The 27465-nt window shown below is 42.3% G+C and overlaps 1 protein-coding gene across 2 annotated transcripts in view; it reads right to left on the bottom strand.

Moving 5' to 3' along the window:
- LOC126335398 (regulatory-associated protein of mTOR) overlaps positions 1–27465 on the bottom strand; it is a 275566-nt gene that overhangs the window by 184861 nt on the left and 63240 nt on the right. For both annotated transcript variants that reach the window (XM_049998641.1, XM_049998642.1), the window contains exons 5-7: positions 25825–25988; positions 15551–15610; positions 15375–15475 (exon numbers count right to left, since the gene is read on the bottom strand). In XM_049998641.1, the coding sequence (XP_049854598.1) occupies positions 15375–15475; positions 15551–15610; positions 25825–25988 (325 nt within the window). The remainder of the gene's footprint in view (positions 1–15374; positions 15476–15550; positions 15611–25824; positions 25989–27465) is intronic.

Below are 27465 nucleotides of genomic sequence, written 5' to 3'. Positions count from 1 at the left end.
ACAAAATAATTTAACTGGAACGATAAAAAAATCTTCTCACCAAGTGTTGGCAGAACACACACATAAAAGAGGGTTGTAATTATGCAAGATTTCAGAGCCAGTGGTTCCTTCTTCAGGCAGAAGGGTTGAAAGGGAAGGAACAGGGGTGACAAAAGGACTGGAGAGTTTTAAGAAAAGGGCTGTCTGCAACCTGACATGTTTTCTTTACGAGGTTTAGGGTGTCACTCTCGCAGGCAGCCAAGGCAAACCCGTGGATTGATGTACGCCACCAGGTGGTCATGCTGGTAAAACTTCCAGTTTCACTTACAAACAAGTCACTTCACCATTAGATTTTCTTGTCACAGCTGACCCCACAATGTACAATACATTTGAGCTAGAATCTTTTCACACTTTGTATTTACAATTCATAAAACAGCAAAACAACTAAAATGCAGCTTGCACAAGAGTTTTTCAGCCAACTGCCTGTGAAAGACTTGGGTTTCAAACTAGCAGCCAGTGGAGTCAAAGAAGCTGAAGATTATGTTGTGGCCAACACCAGCAAGGAAATGATGCCTGACACTGCATCTAATACTTGCTGTGGTCTTCTAGTAACTTGCAAGACCATCCCAACTGAAGGTCACAATTGAAAGAGTAGCTTCACAGCTGCTCATCACCACATCCTCTAGGACATTTGGCATCCACCAGCAGTACATATCAAGGCTTCTTCTTTGCAGATGGTCACAACAGTGTGGGTCCACTAGCTCAGATGACATGGGTCTGTGGTGTATCCCATGGCCTCAAACCTTGGATTTCTGTGGCATCACTGATATCAACTTTGCCTCTGCCATCCTGTTCAATGGCCACCAATTTCTTCTCCAATAATGAAATCTCTGGTTCCATGGAAACCTACTCAAATGCCATAGAGTGTCTTTTCATGTCAATGCTGATGGACAGAGATCCACTGCCTTCAAAGGTGGCAGCTCCTCTGCATCCCAATAACCCCACACCACCAACGTTTACCTATGATGGTCACTAATGGATTGCGGGGAAACCAAGTAGTTGTCACAACATCACTACTGACCACTGTAGTGGCACTAGTCAGGGCACTGATCCTCAGATATGCCCTCATATGTTGCAGTCTGACGTGATCCTGTCTAAGCTTGTGCAGGACCAATTTGACTCTCTTCTCTGTCTGTGTTGGTCCTAGCAGTGGAGCATGTGGTACATGTGTAATAGTTTGGTTGTGATGATGATGTTTTGTTTGAGAGGCGCTCAACTGCGCGGTAATCAGCAGCCGTACAAAGACCCAGTTTTTACATAGTCCAATTTTAACACAATCCAATCTAACCACAGTCACAAACGATGATGATGATGATGAGGAGGAGGAGGAGGAGGAGGAGGAGGAGGCTAACACAAACAACCAGTTCCCAGGCACAGGAAATTCCAACGCAGCCAGATTTGGTGATGGTGTTCTTTGGTAGACTCTTATTAGTAATAGATGAAATGCTGATATGGCTTGGATGGAATTTTGCTTGGAATACAGACTTACAATAAGTTGTCATGCTTATGAATAGTATCTTGTATAAATATCTCTTGCTGTGAGCAAGCTCTGTTAGTAGCATGTGTAGAACACCTTTTACAAAAATAAGTTTATGCAGACTTCAATATTTATAAACATGCAATGGTAATACACACATCATAGATAGCTATGTTATCTATATCCGAAAATGTCTCAACATCTTTGCCTCTGTACTTCTGCCTCGACTGACATCTCTGCCCAAACTCCTTGCCTTTACAAATGTCTGCTTGTGTCTGTGTGTGTGTGGATGGATATATGTGTGTGTGGGGGGGGGGGGGGGGCGTGTGGGCACGTGCGCGAGTGTATAACTGTCCTTTTTTCCCCATAAGGTAAGTCTTTCCGCTCCCGAGATTGGAATGACTCCTTACCCTCTCCCTTAAAACCCACATCCTTTCGTCTTTCCCTCTCCTTCCCTCTTTCCTGATGAAGCAACCGTTGGTTGCGAAAGCTTGAATTTTGTGTGTGTGGAGAATACGATGATCCAACACATTTAAATAACTAACAAAGTGTAAAGTATGTGACAGTTCAACAACAAAAATTTGTATAAATGTGTGGCTTTAAGCTTAGACTATCATCCAACATTTTGTTTGTCAAGCGTTCAACTGTTATTAACTTTTTTGGTTTTTTTTTTTTAAGATCATGCAATCAATATACTACATAACTTTCTTAGTTTTCATAGTATTCATAATATTAAAGTCCCAAAACATTCATCTCTGTGCTCTAAATGTGCTGATGTTATTGGTTTTACAATGAAACTGTGAATTACTATGAAATTTTGAAATCCTGCCATGTTGTGAGCAATGCCATCTTAGGACCTATTCACACACAGACCAGGCTTTCACAAGGCTGACAGCCATCCTCCAGCACCCGAGTCCTTGGGAAAACCACTGATTACCTGTTGCTGGACACTCACTCACTGGCGACCATGTAGTTTGTCATGACAGCCCTGCTGACATGCCACAACTTGCCCTCACCCACCAAACCTGTGCTTACAATTCCACAACTCAATATTTTTTACTTATTTGATGCTCACCAGCATATGCTTTATGTTAGAAGCAGTTTGTCCATTAAGTGATCATTATAGATGACATAATGCAAACACAATAGGTATTACATTACCAATCAATAGTGATAATTTTCTCAGTACCTAAATTTTAAAGAGCAAGAGTCAGAAGCAGCAATTTTGCTTTGATTTGGAGCATTCTGTTAGAATTGTTGATTGTCAGTGAAAAGTACAGTTATAGCATGCATTGCAGAGCAGAGGTAGAGAGCACATTGGCTATGCTACATCATTCCCTGCTAAGAATGTGTCATGCGCCCAACTTACAATTTGCGCAACATTCTAATATAATGGTACATGAGAACATCAAATGAGAATGTGACAGTTCTGTTGTAGTTTCTAGGAATTAAAATTGGTTTTCTGCCACCGGCCATGAACAGTGACAGTATGATAAGTATGATGCAATTTCTATTCACCATGGGTACAAAAGATCCTTAAGGAAGTCTCTCCTAAGACTCTGGTCGCGAAAATAGGGGTCCAGAACCCAAAAATCTCATCAGGAGACTGGAGTGTGATCAACCAGAAAGTTGTACCAGAAGGACAAACCCTGGTGGTGGACGTCAGAGAGAAATCCCTGAAGGCAATGTGGGAGCAGGACCTGAAATTGTTTTTAGGGGAGAACCCTAAAAACAATTTCAGGTCCTGCTCCCACATTGCCTTCAGGGATTTCTCTCTGATGTCACTGTCAGGGTTCTCAAACACCTCAAAGATGGCAACAAGACAGAGACTGGAGGTGCTTCAGATTAATCTGCAGCACAGTAAAGGGGCCTGTGCTGCCCTGAGTCACTGCATGGGGAGGCAGGAAGTAGATGTGGCCCCGATACAAGAACCCTCTTTATACAAAGGGGCTGTATCAGGCCTCGGTGGAACTAGAGGTAAGCTCATTTATGCTAGAAATCTAAGAAACTCCAGAACATGCATCTATATAAGAAATGGAATTTCTTTTTTGCCAATGACGGATTTCTGCTCCAGGGACTTAGTGACCACTAAAATGCAGCAATGTGAGGAAGGTATCACAAAGAAAATTATTTTGGCCTTAGCATTTCTTCCTTACAAAGACAGCTCTCCTCCTCCTTTGGAGGTGTGGAGACTGGTAGAGGCTTGCCATCAGCAGGATGACCAACTGCAGGTGGGATACGATGCCAATGCCCACAACCTAGTGTGAGGCAGCAAGGACACCAACAGTAGAAGTGAGTACCTTCTTGAATTTCTTTTAGCTAACAACTTGGAGGTCCTGAATAGGAGCAATGAACCTTCATTCAGGAATAGCAGAAGGGAAGAAGTAATTGACATAACCTTTGGTTCCATGATGATGGGCAGCAATGTCAAACAACGACATGTGGTGTTAGAGCCATCCTCATCGGACTACATGTACATTAAAATCAAGGTTGAGATGGGAATCGGACAGACCATGACCTACGGGAATACCAGGAAAACAGACTGGGAGACATATGGGAGGGACCCTGAATCAGGCTTATTGGAAATTAAAACCTCGATAAGAAATTTAGGAAGTAGCAGAGGCTATAGAGACCTCGTATCAGGACAACTGCACAATCACCAAGAAGTGCACAAATAGGAGTGTCCCTTGGTGGAATAACAACTTGGAAATGAAAAGAAAACTGGTACGGAGACTGTTTAACATTGCGAGAAGCAAAGTACAATGTGCTAAAGATCCTGAGGCCCTTGTCAATTACAACCTTGCAATCAGACAAGCAAAGAAGGCATTCTGTGAGGAAGTGGAGAGCACAGCTGCTCAAGCCAGACCTCACAGAATTCTCACTAAAGTACCAACCAATCCAGGAGGTACATTGAGGAAGGAGGATGGGGAATATACAAAGACAGAACATGAGATGCTGGAAATGCTTCTCAAAACTCACTTTCCTCAATATGTTCTGCTAGACAACACAGACCAGAATGTGATACCAGAGGGACAATGGTCCTCAGGCACTCGAAGAGAAGACTGGGAGTCGGCCAAGGAGTGTGTGGACTTTAATAAAATCCAATGGGTGGTGGGAACATTCCAACTGTTCAAGTCACCTGCCCCAGATGGAATTTTTCCAGCTCTCCTGCAATAGGCAGGAGAGAAGCTCATAAGAGTCCTATGCCGTTTATTCAGGGTTAGCCTAAGCAGTAGGAATCATTCATTGGAGGGCAGTAAAGATTGTCTTCATTCCAAAGCCAGGGAGAAGTGATCATACCAAGGCCAAGGATATGAGACCAATCGGTCTGTCCTCCTCCATTCTCAAAACATTGGAAAACTGGTTAATTTGTACGTTGGGGAGAGGAGGCTAATTAAGGTCCTTCTACATTCAAACCAACACACATGTCAACCAGCTAAATCATGTGAGACAGCTCTCCATCAATTCGTTGGGAGGATGGAGAAAACACTTCACTTCCAAGAAATAGCCCTCTGCATCTTCCTGGATATCAAGGGGGCCTTCAGTAACATGAAATTCGATTCCATGGTAAGGGCAGCAGAGGTGCATGACCTAGGGACCACTATATGTAGGTGAACCAGGACCATGCTTAGTGGAAGAAGGGCAGAGACTACCATAATGAATGAAAAGATGGTAATTAACACCACTAGAGGCTGCTTACAAGGAGGAGTTCTGTCCCCTCTATTGTGGAATCTAGTGGTGAATGAACTCATTGAGGAACAAAATTCCACACAATGCTTCTGTCAAGGATACGCAGATGACCTTGTCATAGTAATACTTGGCAAATTTACTGACACAGTTATAAATACAGTACAAGGATGATTGGACATTGTGCAAAATTGGTGCATCAAACTGGATCTGAGGATTAATTCTAAGAAGACTGTTGTGGTGCCATATACAAAGTTGGAATCTAAGGCTCTTCAATGAAACTCTACCTGTGAGGGGGATAGTAAAATACCTAGGGGTAACCTTAGATGAGAAACTAACATGGACCCCTCACATTAAGAACATCTGCTCCAAGGTAAAAAGAACTCTAGTGAGTACCAGAAGGGCTTATGGCAAAAACTGGGGTCTAAGCCCCAGGGATATGCACTGGATATACAACTAGACCTAGGAATTCATACGGGGCCATAGTGTGGTGGAAGAAGGTAGAACAGCGAGTTGCAGCTAAGGAGCTTGATAAGGTGCAGAGACTGGCCTGCTTAGCCATAACAGATGGAATTAGCAGCACTGCTGGAATGGAAGCTATGCTGGACATACCTCCACTACACCTTTGGATCAAGATGGAGGCAGCAGCTGGGGCATACAGACCTAAGACTGGCAAAAACTGGGTCTCAATCGTATATCCAGAATCACACACTAACATAGTGAGTGAGGTAAATATAGGAATGGGTGGGGAAATGCCTGCCGACTATATTACAACTCCCAACTGCTTCAACAAGCCTTACAATATAATAACTGGAAGCAGGGAGGAGTGGGGAGAAAACAGTTCAACACTGTATGGGAGAAATCATTTGGTCCACCGATGGGTCGAAATCAAACCAAGGAGTTGGAGCAGGGGTGTACTGGGTTCAGCTAAGACTCGAGGGCATAATCTCTCTAGGAAAACTGGCCTCTGTAGTCCAAGCTGAAATTACGGCAATCAGGGCATGTGTGGAGGAGAATATGTATAGGTGCTACAATGACCATAGCATCTACATCTATTCAGACAGCTAGGCAGCCCTGAAATCATTGGCAGCTCCTGCAACAAGATCTAAGACTGTTGCAGAATGCCACAGGGCTCTGGTGGAGCTAGGGGGAAGCAATAGGGTAAACCTAGTGCGGGTCCCTGGCCACTCAGGGATCTGTGGCAATGAACAAGCCGACAGATTGGCTAGGATGGTGGTAATGACTCCATTTATTGGAACGGAACCAGCCCTGACAATCACCAAGGCTATGATCAAACTAGAACTACGGAACTGGCTTAGGAAACAGTGTATAGAATATCGGAGCAAGGTCCATAAACAAAAACATGGTAAGGTAATTATGCCCAACCCATGTTTTAAAAGAAGCTCTGTAATCTTGGTATTGAACAGAAGAGAGATCAAATTCATGACAGGCCATGGGAATTTCAAAAAACACCTACACACAATGGGTATAACAGAAGAAGACCCTAAATGTAGGATCTGTGATGATGGTGAAGAAGTTGCATCATACCAAATCTTAGAATGCATGGCATTGGAGAGCAAAAGATACAGAATCTTCAAGACAACAAGACCTGAAGAAATTGTGTCTAACAAAAAACTGGTAAAGGGACTCCTTGCACTATTCTAGGGCATTGGTTGGCTTTACTAGATATATAGGGAGTGATACTGCACAATAAACCCAGTTTTGGTGTGGGCAGTGGTGGGTTAGACTTAATCTGTTCTTGTTTCCCTGTTAAAATCAAATCAAGTTACTTGAATATCATATATGGCATGTTGAAATTGTTAAACAATTAGCTGTTACCTGCTATGCAGGATGTTAAAAAAGTAATATATGATGATTATTATGTTATTCGGAGGTAACAGATAAAGCTTAAAACATTAATGTCAGGGAATGAAGACTCCTACTCCATCTGTTGGTGTTCTGTTAAGTCTGTACATTGTGCTGACCTCTGCAGCAGATATAGTTCAAGTAACTGTAAAATGGACATGTGAGAATAAAGGAGTGTGTGAGCAAAAGTCTTACTGTGTCCTTGATTTCACTAGTGTGTAGCAACATTTTGGTGCCGAAACCCGGGAGAACATGAAGAGGTAGAGTGCTAATACACATTAAAGAGGACTCGACGCCGGCGGAGAAGGTTTTGAGCGCCTTCAATCTCAAAATCCGGTCACGTCACGCCACGTTCATATCACACAGATAAGTTGCGGCATTGCTCTGAAACTGTAGCAAAGGACACTGTGGGGCAATTGATTTATATGTGATGTTACTTGGTGCATGTTTGTTGGTGGCAGAGCAATGGAGGGCTGTTGGCATTTTATTTGCAAAGTACAAAGGGGACTTGCTTAAGTATTGGTAGACTGCAGCGGCTGTTAGCAACAGCGACCACTACTAAAGGTCACGAAAGTTGAAAACTGCACGTCCGCGCCATCTGTTGACAACTACAAACTTCACTCGGGGGCTGCTAACGGTTCACACTCCAGGACAGCGCCATCCCTTAGCGATAGCATCCAACTGACAGGGTATCTTGGCCATGAGCGCACTCTCGCGACAGAAAGCAAAACCACCAACTCACCATGGCAGAAGCAGTAGCTACGAACTTCAGGAGGCTGCAACGGAAGCGGACGACCTTGTGATCGAATGCGACGCGTTTCATCAGCCAAATAAACACCTTCAATGGTTATACAGCTGCAGAAGAAGTAGAACACTTCCAGGAACGCCTACAGGAAACATTAGAAGAGTTGACCCGACTCAACGATACAATACAGGACTTGCTGGATGACTCTGAATACGAAGCCGACATGGAAGCTTGTGAGGAATATACTGATAAATGCAAACGCGCCCTCTGAAAGGCGAAAGGCCTTCTAGGAGGAGAACGCTCAGGAGACAGAAACTCGACGTCAGTGGCTCAACAACACGCCTGTATGGACATAAAATTGTGTACTATCAAACTGCACGCATTCTCAGGGGATATAGAAGCTTGGCCTCGATTTTGGGAGCAATTCACAGCTTCCATAAGCGAGTATCCGATGGTGTCAACAAAGAACAAGCATGTATTCCTCCGTGGTTACCTTGATGGGGAACCTAAGGACTTGGTCGATGGCATTGCTGTTACAGTTGATACGTATGAGCAGACTAAGCAAATTTTGAAATCCAAATATGGGGATAAGAACAGAATCATCCAAAGTCACCTGGATTTATTGGAGAATCTTAACACTTCGACTTCAGGCAGTCCAAAGGCTCTCAATTCCACCTACATTGAGTGCCATGAGCGCATCCAAGCACTATGAACACTAGGAGAAAATGTGGACTTTTATGGCAGAGTGCTTGCACCCAAACTTCTTCGAGCCTTTCCTGAAGAAATTTGCAAAAATTGGCTTGTTCATGCCCGAAGACAAAAGATTGAAGATGGGAACCTCACCCACCTTAGGGAGTTCTTAAATGAAGAGGTGGAAGGAGCTATCAACACTCGCAAAATTCGTGGAGATACTGTACCACACGAAAATTACGTACCAACAGCCTCTGCCTTCCACGTAAAGGTTAGAAGAAGAACAAGAAGAAAGAACAGAATTCAGAGCCCTTCTCTGTGTATTGCGGTGAAAGAGGGCATTGGGGCCAAGACTGCCAAAAGATTGCAAGCTTGCAGGCAAGAATCGACACCCTCAAGACAATGAACCGTTGCATTTTATGCTTGAGATGGGGCCACAACAGAAAACAGTGTTTCAAATGGGGAAAGGCGTCCTGTGCGAAATGTAAGGGGGAGCACCACATTTCTATCTGTAGTAGCCATACCACAACAGTAAATAAAATTGAAACTTGACTTCTAACTTCATATACCTGCAGACTGCTCGTGTGAGTATCACAAGACCCACTGGTAAGAGCAAACAGACACGTGCCATCCTGGACACAGGGAGTCAATCGAGTTTCATTCACCATTCACTGATCGAATCTCTCCAACTAAGTGTCATTGAAAGCACTACTCTCGAGATAACTACTTTCAAATCCAGTTACAGTTCATCACTGTCAAGGAAGAAGGTGCAGTTTAATATGATGGGGTGCTCCACTAATTCCCACATATCAGTAACAGCCTTTGAAAGCACAAATAATTTTTCACAGCAACCAACAGTGCCAAAAGATGTAGGAGATATGGCCTTGAGGGGTGGTACACCACTCACAGATCCTAAAGGAGACACTGAAGATCTACCTATTGAGATCCTGACTGGAGCTGATTAGTACTGGAGAATTGTGACTTTGGAACAACCAATCAAGGTATCTCCGTCATTGGTTCTTCTCCCAACAATCTTTGGATATGTTGTCAGTGGAAACAGATCTAGCGCCACCGTCAACAGAGCAACTGTCAACTTTATTCAGGGCAGCTGCAGTGATATATCTGATGCATCAGTGCACCGATTTTGGGACCTGGAGACAATTGGGATAACAGAACATGAAGAGCGAGCATTAAAACCCATGGACCACCCTATTTATCAGGAATTCCGAGAATCATACTGTGTGGAATATGGCCGCAGAGTTGTATCTCTGCCTTGAAAGAAGGATATGCCTCTCTCCTGCACCGCACAACTGCTGAAGCGCGTCTTCGCTCCTTACAAAACAAGCTGCGAGGGAATGAAGAGCTGAAGGTCATTTACCATGAGACCGTGTCGAAATATATTGAGAAGAACCATGTAGAGGTAGCACCTGAGGACTGTACTGCTGGAAACACATTCTGCCTGCCACGCCACATTGTGAAGAAATGCATCAGTGAAAGTGGGAAGTACAGAATAGTCTTCGATGCATCCTCACATGAGCCAGAGTCTATCGCTGAATGATGCCCTTGAAAAGGGACCAAATTTACTTCCAGATATTCTAGCAATCTTACTACGATTCCGCACACTTCTGGTGGGATTAGTGTGTGATGTGGACCAAGCTTTCCTGCAGTTAACGTTGAAAGAAGAAGACAGAGGCCTCACGAGATTCCTTTGGTATCGTGTTGAGCAAGCTGGAAGTGGTGCCTACATGACCACAAATGACGTGACTACATATCGCTTCAAACGTTTGCCATTTGGACTTGCACCAAGCCCATTCCTGTTGTCAGCTGCCATAAGGGAGCTAGCAGCACTAAATAGTGAAAATATCCACAATCTTTAGGACTTGTAAACAAGTCAGTATTCATGGACGATTTTGTAGCGGGTGTTAGAGACAGCGACACTGCTGCAACTGTTTACCATGAACTGACAGAATTTTTCCAGCAGCTACTAATTCGAATGATCTGAAGGCAATATGGGATATCAAAGGCCTTGAAACAAAGACCACAACCCAAGTTTTAGGAATTAATTGGAACACAGGAAATGAATATGTGCAGTGAATACGAGAAGATAGCTGAAAATCTAATGGACAAACTGGCTATCAAGAGAAATGTTCTTTGAGCAGTTGCTCAGTTTTATGACCCGCTGGGTGTGTTCACTCCTGTTGGGATCATTTCAAAGATAATTTTCCAAGACACGTGGCTGAGGGGTCTTACATGGGAGGAAGTTTTGCCCACAGATCTTGCATGTCGTTGGCACTCATGGGTCTCAAAGCTTCATCACTTGTCATCACTACATATTCCTAGATGGATAGGGACGCTGGGCACAGGTTGCTCTGCGGAGGTGCATGTATTCTGTGATGCATCTGAAAGAGCCTATGGGGCTGTTTTGTATATAAGGACGGCTACTGAAACTGGATACACTGTGCACCTTGTCTGTAGCAAGAACAGACTGGCCCCTATCAAGAAGGTAACTCTACCCATGTTGGAGTTACTTGCTGCATTGGTCAGATCGCGACTCCTTCATTAATTTTTCCAGGAAACAGGGTTTGATGCCAACAGAGCTACCTTGTGGAGCAACTCGACAGTCACTTTGGTATGGGTACGGAGTGATCCAAACAAATGGAAAACATTTATCTGTAATTGTGTGACAGAGATATTGACATACACCACACCCAGCCAATGGAGGCATTGTCCGGGAAGCCAAAATCCTGCAGATCTTCTCACGCAGGGACTAGAAGCAAATCTGCTAGCCACTCTTGATATCTGGTGGGATGGTCCACCATGGCTTTCAGAAGACAAGCAGTTCTGGCCATTGGAAATCTCATCCCCACCTCCATCAACGCCAGAAGCCAAACGAGAGCAAATGTCACTGATCACCGTCACTGAACCACTATTAGACATTGCAAAGTTTAGTTCATATTGGCGAGTACTGCATATAACTGCCTTTGTATTACGATTTATCAGCACAACAAGAAACAAAAATAGAATCTCTGGCAGTTTTAGTGCTGTGGAATTACAAAATGCCCGCACCTACTGGATCAGAAGGGTTCAAGAGGAACTATTCAATAGTGAACTGTCTGCATTGCGTAAGGGAGAAAAATTGCCCAAGGAATCAAAGATTGCTCGAATGGCATCCTTCATCTTGGCGGTAGGCTGCAATGTGCTGCACTGTCACACTCAGAGAAGCATCCAGTTATATTGGATGAACATCACCAATTCACTGGGCTTCTCATCAGACACACACATTGTGCGGATTGTGTTAGGGGAACTGCAAGAAGAATTTTGGATTCTGCGAGGATGACAAGCTGTTCGGAGGGTTCTTCACTCTTGCCTACCATGCAAGGTAATACACAGTCACCAGTACGAAGAGATGGAGGCCCCCTACCACTGGACAGAGTTCAGCCTTCAAGACCATTTGCAGTAACAGGCATCGATTTTGCCGGACCATTATATGTCAGATCTGGACATCAAACAAAAAAGTCCTACACGGTCCTATTCACATGTGCTACAACACAGGCCATACATACTGAACTTGCAACTGACATGTCCACTGACAGATTTTTGATGGCCGTGCAACGCTTTGCAGGACGTAGGAGCCTACCAGTCTCTGTCTACTCAGACAATGCTGCAACATTCCATGCAACCAACTCAGAACTGGCAGAGCTTTTCAAAACCATGCAGCATACTGACGTACAGCTCTACTGTGCCCACCATGGAATCACTTGGAAATTCATACCACCACTTGCGGCTTGGTGGGGAGGTTGGTGGGAACGCATGATAGGCTCAGTCAAGCGGTGCTTGAGGAAAGTTCTTGGTCGCTCCCAGGTGGATGAAGAGAGCTTAAACACCACCTTGACCACCATAGAAGCTGCAATAAACTCACGACCCATCACTCAAGGAGAGAGTGTCACTGCATTGATGCCAGCTCACTTTCTAAATGGTGGTAAATTAGTAACAATTCTATGTGGGCCAGAGCCAGCAACTAGAAGGGACCTTGCCAAGGAGTTCCGACTCAGACAAAAGGTCAATGACGACATCAGGCACAGGTGGAAGACAGAATACTTCCTGCTGCTAAGACAATATCATGAGGTGAAGGGATACCCTTCGCAAAGGAAACCAAGAATTGGAGAGGTTGTTCTGCTCCAAAAAGACAGCAAAGCACCGCACTTGTGGAAGAGGGCTGTGGTAGAAGAAGTGCGGCATGGCAGAGACAGTAAAATACGGTGCATCATCCTCCGGCGGCCAGATGGTATGAAGATCTGTCGACCGGTCCAGCTGGCCATCCCCCCTGAGATGGACCAGGGTGGGGAGGATGTCAGGGAATGAAGACTCCTACGCCAACTGTTGGTGTTTCGTGAAGTCTGTACATTGTGCTGACCTCTGCAGCAGATATAGTTCGAGTAACTGTAAAATGGACATGTGAGAATAAAGGTGTGTGTGAGCGGAAGTCTTACTGTTTCCTTGATTTCACTAGTGTGTAGCAACAATTAATACTAAAACTGGAAGATTAAAACTGAGTGCCAAACTAAGACTCAAATCCATAACCGTTGCCTTTTGAGAGCAACTGCTCAACCAACTGAGGTATCCAAATGTGACTCACTTCTCATGAAGAGAAAAGGTTCTGGTTTTGAGTCCTGTCCAGTGCAAGGTTTTAATTTGCCAGTAAGCTTCAACACATGGCACATTTCACAATACTGGAATGGTAGTGAAGCAACTGCAATTTATATGTTAAGGATATTGCTGTAAAGCTTATATATTTCTATTGCTTAGATACTTGGACGCTTGAACTATGTCAGGTGAGACATGTCTGGACACTGACAGCATTGCTGTATATGGTGTGGGCATTGCCAGTTTATTTTTACAAGCACTGAACAGTCTGCATTAACTTATTTATGTAAAACCCTCCTAACAATTTATTCACAAGAAGAGATATGAGTACAAGATACTATTCAGAAAAACTGCAAGCTACCTTAAGTCCGTATTCCATCCCAAGCCATATCAAAGTTCCATCTATTACAAACACAGTCCACCAGAATATCACCATATCCATATAATCACACTCGCACCACACACTACACTGTCAACATCAACAAACAGAGAGAAGAGAGACGGACCACCCCTGTGCAGACTTATTAGTCAGAGTCTGACATGATCGTGCCCGAAACACACATAAGGATCAGTGCCCTGATTGGGGCCAATACAGTGGTCAATAGTAATGTTGTGACACCTACTTGGTTTCCATGGTACCATTGGACAGTGCCAGTACATCCTATCAAACTCCCCCCCTCCCTGCAACCCTTTAGTGACTGCTGGAGGTGAACCTTGATTGTGTGGGATTCGTGGGATGCAGAGAAGCTGCCACCTTTGAAGACAGTGGATCTATGTCCATCTACTTTGTTACGAAAAGACACTGGTAGACAATACTCAATGTCAGTTGTGTAGGTTACCCTGGAACTGGAGGATTCGTTACTGGAGGAGAAATTGGTGGTCATTGAGCAGGATGGCAGAGGCAAAGTTGATATCTGTGATGCCACAGAATTCCAAGGCTTGAGGCCATGGGATACCACAAACCCATGTCAAGCAGAGGTCTTGGATCCACGTTGGGTGGCATCTGAGCTAGTGGAACCACACTGTTGTGACCATCTGCAAAGAAGAAGCCTCGATATGAACTGGTGGCGAATGCCAAATGTCCAAGAGGATGTGGTGATGAGCAGCTCTGAAGCTACTCTTTCAGGTGTGACCTTCAGTTGGGATGGCCTCGCAAGTTACTAGAAGACCACAGCAAGCATTAGGTGCAGTGTCAGGCATCACTTCCTTGCCGGTGTTTGCCACAACATAATCTTCAGCTTCTTTGACTCCACTGGCTGCTAGGTTGAAACCCAAATTTGTTACAGGCAGTTGCCTGAAAGAACACTTGTGCAAGTTGCATTTTAGTTGTTTTGCTGTTTTATGAATAGTAAATTCAAAGTGTGTAAAGATTCTAGCTCTACTGTATTGTCCACTGTGGGGTCAGCTTCGACAAGAAAATCTACTGGCTAAGTGACTTGTTTGGAAGTAAGTGAAACTGGAAGTTTTGTTTGTCTTGGCTGCCTGCAAGGCTGGTGTTCCTAAACTTAAGTATGTAAATTTGTTTAGCAAGAACATGTACCAGTGTCCAGAAGAAATTTCATTCCCAATTTGTGGCAATACATTGATTTCGACCCAGACAGTAAAGATACGTCTGATTTTGGTATTTGATTTTTCAACCATTTTACACCTCACATTATTGTTAATATATATAAACTATGGATATATTTTATTTCATAATATGGTTTCATAAACCATGTTACTGAACACTAAAAATATAATTAACTTCTATAACAGAAGTAGTGTTGCTCGTGTGAGTGCGTGGGAGGGGAGGGGGGCGCGCGCACACACACACACACACACACACACACACACACACACACACACACGCGCACACACACACACGCGCACACACACACACGCGCAGGGGGATGTATAGATAGTGCTGCACTCTGACTTTTGTTAATATGTATGGATGGAAAGTCCTGGCGGAACTTAAATAATGCAAGGAGTACAGGTAACAACTCATAGCTCAAAAAATGGAATCATCCTAAACCAAGTGAAGTTTTCAGTCTTGATTATGCCCCTTTTGACAATGTCATGCCTTTATGATTTGATGAGTTGTTACTTTTACTCCTTAAATTATTGTTAACATGTATAAACTATGTATGGCTGGTTATGAAGCCAATAATAATAACAACAACAACAACAACAACAACAAAAAGAAGTGGAAATAAAATAAATGTGGAAATAAAAGCCAAACATCACCTCGTGGTAATGTATTCCACGCAATTGTGTCAGTAATAGCTGTGAAGATCCAGTTTAACTCTCCAAGCATGGTTCTGCGATCATTCAGCTGGCCTGGAATTCTAAAGATTTTTTTTTGTGATTACTACCAGGGAAAACATCTTATCAGCAAAAATGACAAACCATGAGCTACTCACTTGTCAATTATATCCAAGGAAAGTTTTGACACCAATTTAGAAGAGTTTTGTATGACAAACCTGAAACAGAAATGAAACATCCATGATGTTACTGTCAATACACAACTTTTTCCACACTTAATAAATGAAAAGAAATTATTATTATTATTACTTTAAGAACCTTAAGGATGAACTGACTAATTATGATGTACATCTGTAGTAGAATGCCTTCTATTTGCGGTTAAAGATGTCAAAACACTTCTACGGTATATTCTTCGCATTATTTAAGTTTCTTGACACTACTAATCCTGCAGCAATCACTGCAGCTCATGTTTCATATTATTATTATTATTTTATTATTATTATTATTATTAATGTAAATCACATTATTGTGTGCAGGTATAAATTCAACGCATTTCTACTTTTCACAGAGAGATGCAGTTCAATACATTTCTTCAAAATAAGGGGACCAACAGCCACTTTTAACACGATGCATAGTAACATGAAGCAATTGCTGCATTTAATATTAAGTTTCCTTTACTGAGACCAGTCTACAATGTCTACTGATTCAAAGAGTGACAATCAGTTATTTTATCTCTACTAATTATTATGTTTGTAGACAATAACCTAATGCAATAAAAACACCAAACATCAACTGGTGTCACTGGACTGAAATGGGATAATAGCTTTAGTGGAAGAAGATGTACAGCGTAATACAACACATGAATATGTTGCTGGTACACCTTAGCACTGAGTGTTATTACCATGTTAGATATCTCTTTATAAAAGCAATAACTACTAGACTTAAAGCAAAGAGCTATTGCTCTTTCACCCAACAGACATGGAGAAAGTGGATTTCTTAGTTATTGTAGACTGGATATTGTACATCCCTGGACACTGGACCATATTCAAATCATTATCTACCCAGTATCTTCCACACACTCTGCATGTGTGCAAGTAGAATTTAGGAACAGGGTGCATAGTGAAAATTCATTTTTTAATTACAATATTAATTTTTCAGTCTTCATTTTACCCATCTTCTGTGCATGTATTTCTCCATTCTCTATCCAATTTACTTTTGATGTATCCAAATAATACCACAAAAGTCAAGTTAAATAAAAAAAATTTTCTAGGAAATACAAACCTTAGTCTATTCTATTCATGCCCACAAAATTGTGAGTAAATAAAGAAAAAAAACTGCATATTTATCAGAATGAAAGATGACAGCAAAACAATAATCGCACACAATGTGAGATACTTAGACTCTTTCTAAACAGAGGAAAAAATGGAAAGAGAAATGCACAAGAATTACTCTCAATCCCAACCCAACAGAGACTTATGAGCTGATAGGATGTGATGATATGAAACCCAAGTGCTTCCACAACTGCTTGTTTCTTTAATCATGCCCAGACTCCCAGTTCTTAAAAATAACTCTCTCTGGATGCAAGTCATCTCTTCACCACAACCTTCTAAACATAAATACTCAATAACCCTACCCTATCTTATCTTCAAAATTGTGTCCCCCCCCCCCCCCCCCCAGAAGTTCTCCATGGTGAGGTTACAAATAGTAATGGAAACATATGTGGTTAAAACATAAAAAATGTTAGAAAAGAAGCAATAGGCAATTTGACACAAAACTGCACTCCGTCTCTCTAAATCCCATTCACAGTCACCTGCACAATCACACTATCTCACAACTGCTAAGATAGCATAAAAATCAGAGCATAAGTAATACAAGAGGAAACATAAAATAATTACACAGGGATATGTTTCTGGCTCATTACCTGGAACAAACATGGATGAGCCAGCCACCCAGACAACACATTAAAAACTACTCCCTAAAATTTTAGGGAACGATTTGGGTATTTCACAGAACCTTCAACGCTGAACCACATTCGTATGACTGTCAGTTAAAACAAGGGCAAATCTGTAGTAAAGTAGCTGCTGTCCTCTTGTCTGAATATCAAACACAGTCAACGAAAATGTGGCCCACTGTGATCTGCATGCCACAAGCACCACACAATAGAGGGTCCTCCTGTCAGAGCAAGACGTTGTGTGTCACAGATTGGTTGGTTGGGTAAAGGGACCAAACTATTAGGTCATCAGTCCCCTTTTCCTCGAACAGATGTGTCTATATGACTGTAGATCAGAGATAGCCTACAATGCAAAACCCAGGGGAAGAAAACCCAAAGGTCAGTGAAGCTCAGGTAATGCACAAAAAGAAGAGAGGGAGACAAGGGAAGTAAGGCAAGCAAGATGCCTCATCTAGGGAGCAACCTGAAAGCAGAATGCAATAAGGGGAAATCCCCTCAGCCTCTGCCATTTACCAGAGGAATTCTACACAGAGTGAGAATCAGGCTGGACCACCAAGCACAGACAGCTGCAGCCTGGTCTGGGCAAAGGAGGCAACAGAGTGTTCTGCCAACCCCCCAATGGGCCAATAAGGTCAAGGGGACCTCCCTTAAAGAGAGTGGTAAAAGCCCACTTCATGAATAAAACATAAAACTAAGTCAGTTGCTGGAGCATAGTCTCCTAACACCAGGGGTAGTTAGTCATGGAGATTAAGAGTCTGCCACAGGGCAGGTAGGTTGGGACTGTTCAGCAAAATGTGGACCACCATCAAACGGGAACCACAATGACAGTGGGGTGGGTCCTTGCTACAGAGAAGACAACCACGAGTCATCCACCTATGACCGATGAGAAGCTGGATAAGGACAGTAGAGTCCTTGCAAGAGGCCTGCATGGAGGACCTCCACAGGTCTGTAGTCTCCTTTATCACCCATCATTTGTTTGGTGAAGTCTGAGTGAGCTATTCCATACTCCAGGCACCTAAACCTTGACAGCGTAAAACCAATCAGACATTTGTTTCTGAAATATTGATCTCAAAAGGCTATCAGTGAGTTCATTTCTTGGGATCATGACATGGTCTGGGGTCCATACAAAGGTCACTGAGCATCCACACAGTTCAAGGACATACAGAGACTCTTGGATAGCAATGACCAAGGGATAGTGAGGGTAGCACTTGTCTACAGTTTTTAAACTGCTCGCAAGGAGTTGCTGCAGGTGGAAGAGTACCCACAAGTGTAGGAAGATCAGTCCTAAAAAGTGATAATCCTCCACCACATTGAGTAGTTGGTTGTAGACGTAAAGTTCTGGTTGTGTGTGAATGATACGACATCAACAGAAGTGCATGATATAACCCACTTGCCTGCGCATTTCGTACAGCGCCTTGCAGTCAATGATCAGTGACACTCACACTAGAGGAGCAATAATACAGGAAAAAGTCATCAGGAAACAAGAAGGGTGATAGTGAGGATGCCAAGCTGCTGCTAGACTATTGATGGCTACTAGAAAGAGAGGAACACTCAGTACAGTGCCCTGTGGAACCCCATTCTCTTGGATATGGGGATACTGTGGGAAGCACCAACTCGAACCTGGAACATACGCTGTGACAGGAAGTTCTGGATGAAAATCAGAACCAGGCCCCAGAGACCCCACTTGTGTAAGGTAGCAAGGAAGTGGTATCAGCATATCGTGTCACAAACTTTTTGCAGTTCAAAAAAAAGGGGGTATAAGGTGTTGATGTCAGGCAGAAACTGTTCGGACGGCAGACTGCAGGTAAACCAGATTATCAGCAGTGGAAAGGCCTTGGTGGAAACAACCCAGAGATGGAGCCAGAAGACGCTGAGACCCAAGGAGCCAACACAGCCGCTGGCTCACCATGCATTCAACAAGTTTACAGGAAATATTGGTGAGACTTATTGGGCAGTAACAGTCCATCTCTAAAAGGTGATTGCTCGTTTTCAATACTGGGACAATGATGCTTTCTCGCCATTGTAATGGGGCTCACTCTTGCTCCAGATGCAGTTAAAGATGGCAAGGATACAATGCTGACAATCCACCTGAAAGAGCTTGATCATTTGGTTTTTGATGTGGTCTGGCCCGGAGGCTGTATCAAGGAAGTGGGCTAGGACCCTGAAGATTTCCCACACACTGAATGGAGCATTATATGGCACCAGGTGGCATATAGTAAAAGGGAATAGCTTTCGCTCCAAATTTTAGGACACAACAGGTTGGTTGATAATTCTCAACACTGAGGTTTGAGCATAGTGCAGAGCAAAATGTTTGGCAACCGTATCTGGGTCAGTGTAGAGAGTGCCATTAGAGGTAACACCAGGTACGCCTGCAGTTGTCTGGTATCCACAGAGACGTCTGATCTTAGCCCAAACCTGCAAAGGAGAGGTACGTGGTCCAATGGTTGAAACATACCGTACCTAGAATTCTCACTTCCATCAGCTTATTAGATGGCAGATGGAACTGCTTAAAGGCAATAAGGTGATTCAACGATGGGTGCTGCTTATGGCATTGGAGATCCCACCTTCAATCTCCAATGGCCTCTGTGATTTCCAAGGACCACCAAAGTACTGTCTTCCACTGGGGTGGGCCCGAGGCACAGGGGATCGCTAAATCAGCTGCCGAAAGAATGGCTGTAGTAGTATTCTGGATTGCCTCATAGATATCTCCATATGACAGGCACCCAGGGTCAACAGCAGAGGCAAAAGCATCCCATTCGGCAGTGTTGAGAGCCCATCTGGGTAGGTGTCTTGACCATGGTTCCACCCCACAAAGAGTTGCTGTTGTAGTTGCGGTCTTCAGTCCTAAGACTGGTTTGATGCAGCTCTCCATGCTACTCTATCCTGTGCAAGGTTCTTCATCTCCCAGTACACACTGCAACTTACATTCTTCTGAATCTGCTTAGTGTATTCATCTCTTGGTGTCTCTCTATGATTTTTACCCTCCAAGCTGCCCTCCAAATTGGTGATCCCTTGATGCCTCAGGACATGTCCTACCAACCGATTCCTTCTTCAAGCAAATTGTACCACAAACTCCTCTTCTCCCCAATTCTGTTCAATACCTCCTCATTAGTTATGTGATCTATCCATCTAATCCTCCTCATTCTTCTGTAGCACCACATTTCGAAAGCTTCTATTCTCTTCTTGTCCAAAATATTTATCACCCATGTTTCACTTCCATACATGGCTACACTTCATACAAATACTTTCAGAAATGACTTCCTCACACTTAAATCTATACTCAATGTTAACAAATTTCTCTTCTTCAGAAACGCTTTCCTTGCCATTGCCAGTCAACATTTTATATCTTCTCTACTTCGACCATCATCAGTTATTTTGCTCCACAAATAGCAAAACTCCTTTACTACTATAAGTGTCTCTATTTCCTAATCTAATTCCCTCAGCATCACTCGACTTAATTCGACTACATTCCATTATCCCCGTTTTGCTTTTGTCGATGTTCATCTTATATCCTTCTTTCAGGACACTGTGCATTCCGTTCAACTGCTCTTCCAAGTCCCTTGCTGTCTCTGACAGAATTACAATGTCATCGGCGAACCTCAAAGTTTTTATTTCTTCTCCACGGATTTTAATACCTACTCCAAAGTTTTCTTCTGTTTCCTTTACTGCTAGCTCAATATACAGATTGAATAACATCGGGGAGAGGCTACAACTTTGTCTCACTCCTTTTCCAACTACTGCTTCCCTTTCATGCCCCTCGACTCTTATAACTGCCATCTGGTTTCTGTACAAATTGTAAATAGCCTTTCGCTCCCTGTATTTTACCCCTGCCACCTTCAGAATTTGAAAGAGAGTATTCCAGTCAACATTTTCAGTAGTTTTCTCTAAATCTACAAATGCTAGAAACATATGTTTGCCTTTCCTTAATCTATTTTCTAAGGTAAGTCATAGGGACAGTATTTCTATGGAATCCAAAATGGTCTTACCCAAGGTCGGCTACAACCAGTTTTTCTATTCGTCTGTAAAGAATTCATGTTAGTATTTTGCAGTTGCGGCTTATTAAACTGATTGTTCTGTAATTTTCACATCTGTCAACCCCTGCTTTCTTTGGGATTGGAATTATTATATTCTTCTTCAAGTCTGAGGGTATTTCGCCTGTCTCATACATCTTGCTCAACAGGTGGTAGAGTTTTGTCAGGGATGGCTCTCCCAAGGCTATCAATAGCTCTAATGGAATGTTGTCTACTCCCGGGGCCTTGTTTTGACTCAGGTCTTTCAGTGCTCTGTCAAACTCTTCACGCAGTATCGTATCTCCCATTTCATCTTCATCTACATCCTCTTCCATTTCCATAATATTGTCCTCAAGTACACCGCTCTCATATAGAAACTCTATATATTCCCTCCACCTTTCTGCATTTCCTTCTTTGCTTAGAATTGGTTTTCCATCTGAACTGTTGATGTTCATACAAGTGGTTCTCTTTTCTCCAAAGGTCCCCTTAATTTTCCTGTAGGCAGTATCTATCTTACCCCTAGTGATATACACCTCTACATCCTTACATTTGTCCTCTAGCCATCCCTGCTAAGCCACTTTTCTGTTCCTGTCGATCTCATTTTTGAGACGTTTGTATTCCTTTTTGCCAGTTTCATTTATTGCATTTTTGTATTTTCTCCTTTCATCAATTAAATTCAGTATCCCTTCTGTTACCCAAGGATTTCTATTAGCCCTCGCCTTTTTACCTAATTGATCCTCTTCTGCCTTCACTATTTCATCTCTCAAAGCTACTCATTCTTCTTCTACTGTGTTTCTTTCCCCCATCCTTGTCAATTGTTCCTTTGTGCTATCCCTGAAACTCTCTACAACTTCTGGTTCTTTCAGTTTATACAGAACCCATCTCCTTAAATTCCCACCTTTTTGCAGTTTCTTTAGTTTTAATCTACAGTTCATAACCAATAGATTGTGGTCAGAGTCCACATCTGCCCCTGGAAATGTCTTGCAATTTAAAACCTGGTTCCCAAGTCTCTGTCTTACCATTATATAATCTATCTGATACCTTTTAGTATCTCCAGGCTTCTTCCATGTATACAGCCTTCTTTTATGATTCTTGAACCAAGTATTAGCTATGATTAAGTTACGCTCTGTGCAAAATTCTACCAGACGGCTTCCTCTTTCATTTCTTCCCCCAATCCATATCCTCATCCTTACTATGTGGCTGGAAGGAGGTATGCCATGGCTTAGCTGATGACTTTACTAGATGCAGCTTTTTGTCTATTATTTCCAGTCACTCTTCTCACCATTTACACATAACTCTCTACCTCAGTGATGAGGTAATAGAATGTGGGGCAATGGAAAAATGAACCACCTGTTTATCGTGACATGTTACCTTGGCTGCTATATCTGTCATTTTATTTCTCTTAGTACCCGGCAGAAAGATAACTCCAGCCTTTGTAGATGGAGAAGGGTGTCCTGGATATTCTGGCTTACTTCATCTGCCAAGCACAAATGGTGTGGAGTGTTAAAGAAATTAAGGAAGTCAAAAAGACAAAGTATTTAGCAGTTGCGTCACAAATCATCTGCTCCACTGCCTGCACGGTCATGCATAATTCAAAACTGAACACAATGAAGACTTGAGGTAATCGTACCTTGAGAATGTGACCATAAAAACAACAGAACATCCAAGGGAGTCACCCTGATTAAACCCATCCACAAATACAGCTACATAGTGTTGGTACTCATTTAAAACGTCACAAAATATTATTTTAAAGGAGGGGCAGGAATGACTCCTCTTCTGTGTTACACTAAATCTAAAATTAACCTGGTATGGTTAAATTGGTCCAACCCTGGATTTTGGTTTGTATTTGGCCTGTACCAAGTGTCTCCAGCTAAATCCCAAATGGTCTTGTTGCTCACAGACGATTTGAGCACAAGATGTTCCATAGCTGGATGAGCAACTGTATTATATGACATTGTAGACCATCATCAGGAGTTGCCACCAGATGGTGAGCAGTGGTTTCCCACGTCAGTACTGAGACTGGTTACAGGGTGGGTCCTGTTAGCACCTCTGGGTAGCCTGAGCCCCCTTCAATGGATAACATCAATGATTTTCAGATGAAATGGCTCACAGACCTGTATAAAGAAGGAGCAAGTGTGCCCTGTCCGCTGCCCATGGCCTGTGGCTAAGGCACTTTAAGATATGAAGTGCTTTCTGGTTTCTTGCCTTTGGGTCATTTAGATGTGGTAACCACCACCGTTTTGAATCAAAAAGGAGGTCCAGTAATCTCAATGAGCCTTTAGAAAATAAAATGGTGTCCCTTATATGAAAATGAGGTAAACTAAAAAGATGAGAATGATTAAAGTTATCACAACACACCTACCTGCAGGAAATGTAAAACTCATCTTTGCAACCCACTCATCCAACCTCATCACTGTTAGCTGTAATTGACGAGTCCCTGTTATAGAGTTGAAGGAGGAACAAGAAAACCATGAAATCATCCACTAATAAGGAGCATTGTACAGGACTCTTTGCCATAGACATTAGACTGTTTATGGTTATGACAAAGAAGGTAACACTTCCAACACTTCCATGTAGAACACCATTCTCCAGCTCAAAACTACTTGACAGTATTCATGAACTCAGTACCTAAAAAAAAGCATTTTTACAAGGACCAAATAAATATGGGTACGTGGCCATGAAAACCCCACTGTTGGAAGTGTCCTAGAATACTGTGTCTCCAAGTAGTATCACACACCTTGCTGATATCAAAGAATATTCATATACAATACTGTCAACATAGAAAGCTTGCTGGATAGCTGCCTCTAGTAGGGTCAAGTTGTCAACAGGAGTCTAAAACCTCATGAATCCCCACTGAGAGCAGCTAGGAGCTGCATGGTCTCTAATACCCAGATCAGATGACAATACATCATTTGTTCCAAAGTCTTTGCTACATAGTTCATTCAGACAACACTCCTGTAACTGCTGGGAGCCCTTTCATCATTTCCTGATTTGAGGAGAAGTTGCCTCTTGTAGTATCTGGCCACTTGCCTGGCAACATACCACCACGGAATGCACATGCATCTTGTGCTGTTTGTACACACCACTCTGTGTACACACCGGTGTCAATAGCATCAAGTTGGAGGGCAACAGCAACACAATCATCACTCTGTGCACACACCAGACTCCAGTGGGCTCCACGTGTGGTACCAGTAAAGCCCACGAGCTGTGTGTGCAGCTGACCATGGCGCTGCAAATCCACTAGAGTTTGTTCACGTGCCTCATGACATGCACGGAACTCATTCTGGTGGATTACTTAAGATGCGGCACAATGACTAGCCAGCAACAACTGCCCTCACTCTGGGCTCAATACCAGCTGCTGCTTACAGCTCATCCATCAGTAGTGACCCACAGGAGCAGTCTTTGGCACTGTTCTGCTCTCAGAATGGATGTCAATCCAGAACAATGCCACAACCTGACCGACACACTGACCTGCCTGCTCTCAACTGAACCAGACACCAACCAAGACACCAACCGGAAATGTCTATTTATTACAAGATTTTGACTCCTGCTATCATGAAATATCAACAAGCTTTGAGCTTGAAAAGAGGTTCTGTGTCAACATTAAAACTACAGTGATGAGAAGCCAGCTACTAAGAGAAAGTTGTTGATAGCACAAGTGTAACGCTCCCAGCCACCAAACTCTCAGCACTATGGTGATTAGCACAATATTAAAGAAGAACATTGCTATCGGCCCTCCAACTGGTGTCCCCGAAGAACATTAAGTTTTATGATACAGTTGGTTTTCAGTTGACATATGTGTGAAAGCTGTATAAACTTGTGATCAAATGAAAGACTCATAAATTTGTATTGTTTGACCAATGTTAACAATTTATTATTCAATCTTGAAATGCAAAAAAGTAGGATATGAATAGGCAATGGCAAGAATTGAAAATATTCTGTCAGATATCAATCTTGTGTAAAGTGTATGTGGGTGCAAGAAAATGTGTGTGTGTGTGTGTGTGTGTGTGTGTGTGTGTGTGTGTGTGTGTGTTCCATTGGCGATGAAGCAGAATTCATCCAAAAGCTAGAAACAATCTTTATGTGGAAGCCAATGACTGAACCCCTCAACTATTCAGTGCGTTGTTACCTTTATTCCTTACATTACAACATTGATAAAAGCTTGTGATGAAGAGGAGTTGTGTGGATGTCTTTCCATAAGTTCAAAAGGAAATGCAAGAACAAATGTATGAGAGCCTCTGCATCAGCCATGTCAAAACAGATGTTCATTTTTCAGCAGAGGTTTTTCTTTTCATGCTACACATCAGTGACAAAACAAAATATTAAGGAATTATCAGTTTTCAAATTATCATAATTCATATTTAGTCATCACACATTAAGGCTATCTAACCTATGTAATGCAGACAGTGCAATCTTGTACACACTCTGTCATACACAAGAAACAACAAATTAGGAATTTTCTTTTACAAACCATCGAAGAGCAATTTTAATAGGAGTTGTGAGGCAAGATGTGAAGACATCAGCTGGCAGATCTGGATTCATTGGCAATATCTGATTTGCACTGCATGCTGCCAACTGAATGCAGTTTTTGAATGATGGAGGGGTGTTCACTGTTCCATGGCTTTGTGCAGCAACCTGCAGTAAAATCACATACCTTATGTTAATAGCAAAACACACACACACACACACACACACACACACACACACACACACACACAAGACTAGCAAAATCTCCTACACATACATGTTGAAGGTAAAAATTTTACTTGTACATAACTTAAATAGTATTAAAAAGAGTTATAAAGTTTTAAAGAGGTTGTAGTGGGCTTGCTTATAATGTAAGGCAAGATAGCATAAGGCTTATTTGCATTAATATTTGCTAGTATTTATCTAATATATGTATTGTTACAGGTTTTAATTTAGAAAAAATACTGATGTACAGAAAATAAGACACAAAAAAGGATTACAACACAAACTGCTGACACTGCAATGACACTATTGGAGTATAAGATATGTAAAGTTTTTATGTGGGCTTTGTAGATGAAGCTGCACTCAAATGAGCATTGATAAATGTAACCCTACCTTACAAGGAAATATGGTATAATTTTATTATTTACAAATACGAGTTGTGAACACTTCTGATGGAAACCAATGTTTCTAACAAATACAATAAGGAAAATGTGCTTCACAGACATTCATCATTAGACTGGCATAAGAAGATCAAGTTTAGTCGCCACAACATTAATAGCAGCACATATTAAAAGGTATACTATGCACAACCAAGTAATTAAGATATCACAATATAATTTGGAAGATCTCAAATTCAAACTGCAGTTGGTACTTGAACATTATTTAAAACTATTTTTAATTATTTATGTAAATTTGACCTTTGTCACAGATGTTATATCTGATAAACGCCAAGTCACAGCACTATAAAAATTTCATGTGAAACTGTAGGTCTCTCCAAGGTACAGTAAAGCATCCAGAAAAGTGATGCATGAATCAAATGTTAGATGTTATGGATTGATTCTCTTATTCTAGTTTACAAAATAGAAAAAGTAGAGAAGAGTTCTGTGAATGTATTGCTGGTCATTTTTACCAAGACATTTAGAATGAACTGTTAATCTAAGCACCTGATCAAAGCCACAAATAACTTGGTCAGAGGTCATGAGAAGTAAGTGTAAGTGTGTGTGTGTGTGTGTGAGAGAGAGAGAGAGAGAGAGAGAGAGAGATAGAGAGAGAGAGAGAGAGAGAGAGAGAGGATTCATTCCTCTATAGGTGTTCTCTGTTTCAGGTGGCTTGGGGAGTATGGATGTAGATATAGATATTGTTCTCCACTTAGTACTTCATACCTAAGGCTATTGCTCTATAACTCTTACAGCAGGAATTGTCTCCTTCTGACTGACTTAAACCTGTTAGATACTAAAAGCCATATTTACAATACATGACAGAAGCACAACAAAGATTGTTGAAAAATCATGGTTGCACACAGCTGTATAAGTCTCTCTCTCTCTCTCTCTCTCTCTCTCTCTCTCTCTCTCTCTCTTTTTTTAATACAACCAGGAGTTATGAGTTGTCACACAATACACTGGCAGGTTATCTGTTACTGACT

The sequence above is a fragment of the Schistocerca gregaria genome, chromosome 2 (genome assembly GCF_023897955.1).
Source record: "Schistocerca gregaria isolate iqSchGreg1 chromosome 2, iqSchGreg1.2, whole genome shotgun sequence".
Classification (NCBI taxonomy): Eukaryota; Metazoa; Arthropoda; class Insecta; order Orthoptera; family Acrididae; genus Schistocerca; species Schistocerca gregaria.
The sequence above is the reverse complement of the archived record's forward strand: the minus strand, read 5'-3'. Positions and strand labels throughout refer to the sequence as shown.